Source organism: Idiotropiscis lumnitzeri, chromosome 8, assembly GCF_059441095.1.
Source record: "Idiotropiscis lumnitzeri isolate Australia: NSW breed Sydney's pygmy pipehorse chromosome 8, RoL_Ilum_1.0, whole genome shotgun sequence".
NCBI lineage: Eukaryota > Metazoa > Chordata > Actinopteri > Syngnathiformes > Syngnathidae > Idiotropiscis > Idiotropiscis lumnitzeri.
In genome coordinates this window covers 23312853-23322426 of record NC_142398.1, presented here as the reverse complement: position 1 = coordinate 23322426, position 9574 = coordinate 23312853, and the positions used below count along the sequence as shown (strand labels likewise).

The 9574-nt window shown below is 45.4% G+C and overlaps 1 protein-coding gene across 4 annotated transcripts; it reads right to left on the bottom strand.

Moving 5' to 3' along the window:
- Positions 1–228: 228 nt before the first annotated feature.
- LOC148332883 (uncharacterized) lies at positions 229–9507 on the bottom strand. Of its 4 annotated transcripts, none has more exons than XM_088303361.1 (5): positions 9355–9507; positions 6535–6708; positions 3759–6416; positions 2321–2381; positions 229–453 (listed from the first exon to the last, which is right to left on the bottom strand). In XM_088303361.1, exons 2-5 carry the CDS (start codon positions 6695–6697, stop codon positions 387–389), a joined length of 2949 nt encoding a protein of 982 aa, XP_088159487.1. In that variant the 5' UTR covers positions 6698–6708; positions 9355–9507; the 3' UTR covers positions 229–386. The 4 variants fall into 4 exon arrangements, with proteins under 4 accessions (XP_088159487.1, XP_088159488.1, XP_088159485.1 ...); XM_088303362.1 differs by having other exon boundaries at positions 6535–6705; XM_088303359.1 differs by having other exon boundaries at positions 9258–9506.
- Positions 9508–9574: the final 67 nt, after the last annotated feature.

Genomic DNA, 9574 nt, shown 5'->3' with positions numbered 1-9574 from the left:
TTTTAACTATTTAGAAGAAAAAAAATCAGTATTAACCGGTTCTTTAATGAGATCAATGAATGCCAGCCATTTTAGCCGAGTGAATGAATGCAAGACATGTTGTAAATGCCGGGAGGGCCCCACAAAAGACGGCCGCGGGCCCACATGCGCTCCGCAGGCCGTACTTTTCCCACACTGGAGCCACACGGTGTCAGCGGCGGCCCACGCGAGAGAAAGAAAAACACTGGATTGGTGGGAATCTGCCGTGCATTTTTATTGAAGAAGCGTGTGGAAAAGAGCAAAGAGAAAACAAAATGCAGCAAAACTCACAAAGCCCTCGACCAAATCTGCGTCTTGTTCTTTTTGTTTCTTGAAATTACGAAAAGCTTTCAAAAAGGGCCGCTCGTTCAACTGCAGCCGTCAAAGAAGTTGGTGACTTGGTAACACTCGCTGCTGGCCGATTGGAATATCGTCCTGTTGGTTGGGCGAGAAGACGATTGTTCAATGGCAAATACTCCATGTGGACAAAAGTATTGGGAAAGTCAATCAACCAATCAGAGCTTGGATTGGTACGGAGCCCCAAAGGCGCAGCGAGGGGTGTCCAAACAACGGCCCGCTGGCCACTTTTTGTTTTTGCTTCTCCATGTGCCGATGTAAAAGAAGGATTGAAAAGGAAGATGCTTGGCCTGCTTGTTTGGGATTGTATTTTTCTTTCTTGATGTTTCTTGTTATGTTTTGATGTTTTCTTTTCATGTCCAGGCTACGATATGAACATCACAGGCAGGTTGTACTTTTTTTCTACACGCTTCATGTGGTACACCTTAAATGTGACCGCATTATTTGAAGTTATTAATTAGTCTTTTTTTTCTGAGTTTAATTATGCTAGCTCCCTTTATACGCATTCATATGAAACAAATCTTGTGCTTTCCTGAATTTTGCAGCAGAGGGAACTCTGTAGGTGGAACCATAGCAGCGCGTTGCTGCCATCTAGTGGTTCGTCAAGCGCATTTGACAGCCGTACAACGTCCGGGAAAAGTCGAACTCCAACGAGCGCCGCACCATTCTTTTCTGGGACTTGAAGGAACCTCAGGGGGTACGCAAGATTTTAAATAATTATTGAATGAATTAAATGCTTCGGGACGTTCAGAAACCTCATTTTCCATTCAGTAGGTCATTTAATTTTAGGATTTGAAAATGCCAGATTCCACCCCAACCTAGAATGGTTCGACCCAACTTGTCAACTTGTCAATCACTTGAAGACGCAAACAATGGAGTCGTGATGGAAGCGCAAGTCTTCTGGAAGTGCAAAAGAAGGCCAAAGCAGATTTGGCAAAATTCCTATTTTATGTTGAAGATTGTTTTATTTGGAATTATTGATTCAGGCACTAATGCTATGTCTTAAGTCTCTTCTTTTTTTTTAACCCCAAAAATGCTTTGCGCTGGTTCAGGGGTACTTGGCTGAAAAAAATATCTCACAGGGAGTGCATCACTGAAAAAAGGTTGAGAACCACTGCTCTAGATAACAGTAAAGGTATGGTTGAGCAAGATAAAATGAATTTGTACAAATATACAGACGCACATTTGCGCACTACTGAGTGTTGGACCAGCACGAGTCACGAGAGCTAGCTTCTCTCTCCGTCTTGAAAAAGGCCTTGCAAGTGTATCTGCAATCAAATCCACACTTTTCCCTCATTCGGCCGTTGTGGGTTTAAAAAAGATATTTTGGATTTTTGAACGGTTGTTTTGTTGATTCCGCATAGCGCCGCCCTCAAGCAAGTGATTCTCGAATCACAGGATGCGTTCGCACCTTCAACGTGAGGCCTGCGAGAAGGCCTTACTGTCACCAACTCGAGATCTGATTGGCTATCGCAACTCTCTATCAACTGTAAATGGCCGTTAAGTCACACAGCGTACTCTGAAGTCTGCAAGGCAACACAAGCTAGCCAAATTCGAGTTGATAAAATCTATCAGTGGAACATAGAACACTGGAAAATAATATGACATGAATTTCTTGATTATGTTAGGCCAGCAGAGAAGGCGTGAGAAGCCCTGACCGCCCGCCACTGCCGACAGGTGACGTGCCGGTCGTAGTGATTTTGAAATCGCACCGCATTAATCCCTCCGTTGACGCAGGCGGTCAGATGGAGAACCTTTGTCAGCGAACAACAATAAAGCCATGAAGCCTAAAGTAGATTTGCTTTTATTATTATTTTTTTTTTCGAGGTAAACGTTCTCAGTGTGTTCACTTTTACTTCCCATTGACTTCCCAATATTTGAGTCCTTAAATAATGTTTTCTTAAATGCATATCGAAGATGGAAAGTTGACATATTGTTCACTTACATCCAGTACTGAGTCTTCACAAAGCATTCCACGTCATTCGTGATGTCGTCATCGATGAACGCTTGAATGGGAAAAGGAAATCTTATTTCATGTTCACGAACATACACTTCTTGATGTGGATTCACAAGTTCACCTTTTGGGAAAATTGCTGACAACCCTGACACCTATCATACATGATCAAAAAAACATGTTGTTCGCTTGCTGTCATTCCTTCGAAGAGAGCTCAACAACCTGCTCGGCATATTAGACAGGCAGAATATTCGCCGAGGAGTCTTGAGAATGAACAGCAATGACATAAGGGATACAGCTATTGAATATTTTGGTATTCGGATAGCCTACTGCAATTTCAAATCAAATAATAAGGAATTCTTATCGAGATCTATCCCTCTCTCTCTCTCTCTCTCTCTATATATATATATATATATATATATATATATATATATATATATATATATATATATATATATATATATATATATATATATATATATATATATATATATATATATATATATATATATATATTGGCTATAATTTGGCACATGTTCTGTTTGCAATTTGTAGTTAATTTAAATACAGTTATTGCATTCAAGTTACCGTGAAGTGTAGCGTTAAATATTTTTATAAATGTTTTTGTGCAACGTAACGCATAGTTCGTAACCGGAAGTGACGTCATCACATCGGACGTCGCGTACGCGGAGGCAGCAAGTAAAATAATAGATCGTCAATGAGAGAGAAATGTGATGATATTCAAGTCCAATCGAGCTCTATTCGCATACATCTTACGCCTTTGGTAGCATCATGGGTACGTACAGGTTTGTGTTGTTAACAATGTACAATTCTGTGGCGCTTTTATGTTAAACTATGTTAATTCGGCGCTAAGATTCATGCTAGCACTCGCTAATTGCGTTAGCACAATGTCTCGTTACTATGGCAGTTGAGGTAATGTTAGCTCATTTAGTTAATTTATTTGTGAATCTAAAATAATACATATTGACGAATTTAGTTTGTTTTATTCTGACTTGAAGGTAATATTGCCTCATACTGTATTCTACAGTTTCACCTTTTTTTTTCTGCGCTATTAAACCTGTGGACTCAAGAGTAACGTCTTCAGAGTCGTGGAGTAGAAGATGAGTTTAGCTGACTGTCCAAACAAGCCGAGACGTTACAATATTATATATATTAGGCCTGCACGATATGCGGTTCTAACATCGCGATTGCGATGTGCTCGCGCAATAGGCACATCGTATGACGTGCAATGTTTCTATCTTTTTTTTTTTTTATTTTATTTTTTTTTTAGAACTCGGAAACCTTTGGTTTGTTTCATAAAAGCAGCACGCTACACTATGCTCTGAATTGTAGAGACGATACAGACTGTCTTGCTCATCCCCACACTAATTAGCCATATATACATGTCTATGGATACGTGATGACTCACCGCTGCAGGATGAAATGCAGTAGTTTTCTGTCCAAGGATTACTTGAGAAGCAGAAATCCTTGTCAGACAGCTGGAAGACTCCATAATAAGTGCGGGAAGGCGGTGGATTTGCCACGCTTGGCGCAGTGACCTGGCGTCTCCGGCGCCGCCGCTCACCTCCTCTGGCCGCCTCTTCTGAGCTCCACAAACCATCCACGTGTTTCTTCAGCGCCTCCATCTCGGCCTGCTGTGCTATCTGGATGATGTCCGCATCAGGAAATTGTACAGAGTCGTTTGTAGGAATGTCTCTGACTGCTGTGGTGGTATTGGTAATGTCTATGGTTGCAGGGGTTGCAGGGCTGTTAGGTGTTTCTAGAAGTGCAGGGGCTGCAGGAAGTATTGTGGCATTGGTAGTTTCTTGGGGTGCAGGGGGTATTGTGGCATTGGTAGTTTCTTGGAGTGCAGGGGGTATTGTGGCATTGGTACTTTGTTGAGGTGCAGGAAGTCTTGTGGTGTTGGTAGTTTCTAGAGGTGCAGGGAGTATTGTGGCATTGGTAGTTTCTAGAGGAGCAGGGGGGGCAAGGGGTATTGTGGCATTGGTAGTTTCTAGGGGTGCAGGGGGTATTGTGGTGTTGGTTGTTTCTTGGGGTGCAGGAGGTCTTGTGGTGTTGGTAGTTTCTAGAGGTGCAGGGGGTATTGTGGCATTGGTAGTTTCTAGAGGTGCAGGGGCTGCAGGCAGTATTGTGGCGTTGGTAGTTTCTTGGGGTGCAGGCGGTATTGTGGCATTGGTAGTTTCTAGAGGTGCAGGGGCTGCAGGCAGTATTGTGGCGTTGGTAGTTTCTTGGGGTGCAGGCGGTATTGTGGCATTGGTAGTTTGTTGAGGTGCAGGGGGTATTGTGGCATTTGTAGTTTGTTGAGGTGCAGGGGGTCTTGTGGCGTTGGTAGTTTCTTGGGGTGCAGGGGGTATTGTGGCATTTGTAGTTTCTAGAGGTGCAGGAGGTCTTGTGGTGTTGGTAGTTTCTAGAGGTGCAGGGGCTGCAGGGAGTATTGTGGCGTTGGTAGTTTCTTGGGGTGCAGGCGGTATTGTGGCATTGGTAGTTTGTTGAGGTGCAGGAGGTCTTGTGGTGTTGGTAGTTTCCAGAGGTGCAAGGGGTATTGTGGCATTTGTAGTTTGTTGAGGTGCAGGGGGTCTTGTGGTGTTGGTAGTTTCTAGAGGTGCAGGGGCTGCAGGGAGTATTGTGGCGTTGGTAGTTTCTTGGGGTGCAGGGGGTATTGTGGCATTTGTAGTTTCTAGGGGTGCAGGAGGCCTTGTGGTGTTGGTAGTTTCTAGAGGTGCAGGAGGTCTTGTGGTGTTGGTAGTTTCTAGAGGTGCAGGGGCTGCAGGGAGTATTGTGGCGTTGGTAGTTTCTTGGGGTGCAGGCGGTATTGTGGCATTGGTAGTTTGTTGAGGTGCAGGGGGTATTGTGGTATTTGTAGTTTGTTGAGGTGCAGGGGGTATTGTGGCATTTGTAGTTTGTTGAGGTGCAGGAGGTCTTGTGGTATTGGTAGTTTCTTGGGGTGCAGGGGCTGCAGGCAGTATTGTGGCGTTGGTAGTTTCTTGGGGTGCAGGGGGTATTGTGTCATTTGTAGTTTGTTGAGGTGCAGGAGGTCTTGTGGTGTTGGTAGTTTCTAGAGGTGCAGGGAGTATTGTGGTGTTGGTAGTTTCTTGGGGTGCAGGCGGTATTGTGGCGTTGGTAGTTTCTTGGGGTGCAGGGGGTATTGTGGCATTTGTAGTTTCTAGGGGTGCAGGAGGTCTTGTGGAATTGGTGGTTTCTTGGGGTGCAGGGGGTATTGTGGCATTGGTAGTTTGTTGAGGTGCAGGAGGTCTTGTGGTGTTGGTAGTTTCTAGAGGTGCAGGGGCTGCAGGGAGTATTGTGGCGTTGGTAGTTTCTAGGGGTGCAGGAGGTCTTGTGGTGTTGGTAGTTTCTAGGGGTGCAGGAGGTCTTGTGGCGTTGGTAGTTTCTAGAGGTGCAGGCGCTGCAGGCAGTATTGTGGCGTTGGTAGTTTCTTGGGGTGCAGGGGGTATTGTGTCATTTGTAGTTTGTTGAGGTGCAGGAGGTCTTGTGGCGTTGGTAGTTTCTAGGGGTGCAGGAGGTCTTGTGGAATTGGTGGTTTCTTGGGGTGCAGGGGGTATTGTGTCATTTGTAGTTTGTTGAGGTGCAGGAGGTCTTGTGGCGTTGGTAGTTTCTAGGGGTGCAGGAGGTCTTGTGGAATTGGTGGTTTCTTGGGGTGCAGGGGGTATTGTGGCATTTGTAGTTTGTTGAGGTGCAGGAGGTCTTGTGGCGTTGGTAGTTTCTAGAGGTGCAGGCGCTGCAGGCAGTATTGTGGCGTTGGTAGTTTCTTGGGGTGCAGGGGGTATTGTGTCATTTGTAGTTTGTTGAGGTGCAGGAGGTCTTGTGGCGTTGGTAGTTTCTAGGGGTGCAGGAGGTCTTGTGGAATTGGTGGTTTCTTGGGGTGCAGGGGGTATTGTGGCATTTGTAGTTTGTTGAGGTGCAGGAGGTCTTGTGGCGTTGGTAGTTTCTTGGGGTGCAGGGGGTGCAAGGGGTATTGTGGCGTTGGTTGTCAATTCAGGAGTGACTGACATGGTAGTTCTGACCATGCTGGTGTTCAGATTTGACATTCTCTCCAATTCACATATCACTGCAAAGCATGAAGACTCCATTATTCCACGCAGACGTTTGTGTCCGAAACAACATTCAAGTTTTGACTTTAAGAGGATGTTTTCAAATGTGTGGTCCGCATTCCACAGACTTCTCACCTACTGACATGATGCTGTTTCTGAACCTTTCAATGCCTCCAGGGAGTTGAATGGCCTGTTCAAGTCTGCTTTTGAGTTCGCATCTGGTGATCATGCGGCCCTGGGACAAGCTTGGTACCGAAGCCACCAGGACCAGCAGCAGCAGCATCCGCTTAAACCTCATCTCAGGAGCTGCTATGAGAACAAAATACATTACTCTGAACTTAAAGAGTGCTGATGAATGTTGGAAAAATGTTTGACTAAAACTTACAAACCAACCGCGACCCTCGTGAGGATAAGCGGCTCGGATAATCTTAGAATTGATCATTGCGTCCACATTTCAGAACTATGAAGTGAACGCTGGCGCACTTGGCTGCCACCGCTCATCGGCTTAGTTACGGCTTACTGACATTGTGATTCCCATTTGATGTTTCTTTTAATTCATTTTCAGGTTTTAGTAGATTATTGTAATTAATCAAAAGCGATTGATCAAGTCTCGTGTCTGAGATTTTACCTGCGACTCGAGGAGACTGGCGCGAGGCCTCACCCTGTACGAGAGGCTGCCGTTTTTATCGGGAATCCTGCGGGATTCTTGTTGGGATGGGAGTCAGCTTTACCTTTCATCATGGCATCGGTCCGGTACCGGACAAAAAAAAATCCGATCCATACTTGACGAGAGGAGGTGCTCTTATGTCAACCGTCTTGTATTCACTTCTTTTACTTGCGAGCTCCAGAACACGGGTGTCCACTCTTGTTGAGCATGTGGCTTACTTTCAATGTTAGGCAAGCTCCCTCTCTGTCCAATTTTTCAAACTTGCTTGAAGCCACATTTTTATTCCGTGGCTTTCGATGCTGCTTTCGCTGTCGTTGTTACTGAATCCTCGCTACTTTGAGTTCTACTCGGTGTAAAGCGCTTTGTTACAGCTGCAACTGCTAGGAAATGCGCCATACAAATAAAGATGGATCGGATTGGATGATGAAATAACCAAGTCCAGGTGATCTCGCGACTTGATATAATTTGAAAATAGAATTAGAGGGACAATATCTCTTGACGCCTAACCGCATGAAACCGTACCGGGCCATCCAACTCGTGGCCATTTTCGATCCTTACTTTACTGAGGACTTGCGTTAAATGCAATGGGTCAAGGACAGAGTCTTGGCGCAAGACACCCCCCCAATGCGTTGGAACTTAACGTTTGCTCGTGTGGTGGTGGACGGCTCTTCCGTCTTGCAGGGGGGACTGCGAGCGCGTTGCCTGCTCCCCCCTGGCCCGCCTGCTCTCCGGCCAGCGAGAGAGCAAAAATCCTCCTCTCACTCTGTGCGGAAATAGCTTACATGTCGTTTTTATTCTCCTTTCCCCCCGAATGTGCTTTTCCTCCCCATCTGGACCCTGCAGCCTCTAAATATTCCAGATGTGAAGTTTTTCGAACAGTTGCGCGTTTGATTTAACTTTGTGATATCTGGAAGCAATATTTGCAGACGCTTTGCTCAAAGCGCGTGCGAAAAGTTTGTCATTGCGCTTGAGAGCGCAAACGAGCACGAGTGAAGACGTCACACTCCTGCCAACGAGGGTCATTCTCAAAACCTTTCTTCCGTGCGAATCTTGTCACCTTTGCCACAAAGATTTCATTCTGATCTTCTCCCCTTGCCGTCCTTTTTCCAAACAACTTCACTTGTGTCACTTGACGGCGGCTCTTGAACCGCTTGTTATTTTGGTTTTTTAAAAGACGGATTTGAAATATTTATTGATTGATTTTTTTTTTGCTTCTTTTCCTCTTAGTTGGGAAAGGAATATTTGTTTTATTGCTTTTGTTTTTTTTAAGATATTTTTTTTTTTACAATGTTTTTTTCTTGAATGTGGTTTATATTTGATTGTGTTTTTTTTAGCTTTATTTAACCATGTAAAGCAGTTGAGGTGATACAGTGGCTCCATCCATGCATCGGAGTTGGGATGATTTTTTTGCCAAAATAGGTTGCTTCAATTGATTGCGACTCGCCGGGCCTGATTCGCGGAAGGTTTGCGGGTGTTAAAAGCCGGCAGAAACGGAACCTGATCTCACGGAGCGCAACCGAGATTGCTTCCGCCAAGCCGTGCGCTTCGTTCTGCATATTGTGCAACGTCTTAAAGGCCCAGTTGAACCGTTTCAAGGATATGAGCAGATAATATTGTCTGACCAACGTGGGAAGCTGATTAAGCAACAACATGAGCATCAAGTGTCGCGCACACGCAGAGAGAGCAAAATATATCGGCGTGATAAAAGACCGAACTGGCTAGACGTAAGCGAATATCGAAGCGACGTAGCGTACATGGATGAACGCCGCATATGTGTCAAACTCGTAAATATCCACAAATAGCGGAAGGCTTCAACACCATTTGAGAATGTTGTGTGCACCACGACAACGAATGACATTAGAGATTTTTCAAAGTCTTTCTGTGCGTGTAGGAATCGAAGCCACTTGCGTGCATGGATATCCTAATAAAAAAAAAAAGAGAGAGAATAGATGCCACACGTACATCGAAAAACGGGCATGATCAGGAAATAAGCAAGGTGGCAACGATTAAACAACACGAGCACAGCGCTGGACCCAAGGACTAGCAGACTGACAAATGGAGCATGACGGCACACACGCACACACGCACACACACACACACACGCGCGCGCTCACGCACAGGTCAAGATCGGCCTGTGGCTAGCTAGCACAGCCGCAACGGAAATGCAAATAAAACGGATTTGAGTTCTCACCAAGTCAAGTCAGTGTGTCGCTTGTGTCGGAGCAGTCTTGTTGGTGTCACTTGACTTTCTTTCTATTTGCGTGCTAGGAAAGTGATTGTCGACAAACCTGTTTGTATTTTTGACTCCCCACATCCTTATTCGTCATTTCCCCACGCTCTTGGATCGGAGTCAAAAGTGCGTGCTCGGAACAAACTAATGAGCCTGCTAGGTGACACTTGCTCCGCGCCAACTGGACTGCCACCGCCAGTTTGTTGAAAAATGCCGCGTGAGGAGCTCACGCCAAAACGACGGCCTAAAACGCGCTTTCCTCCGCCCCCTCCCCCCAA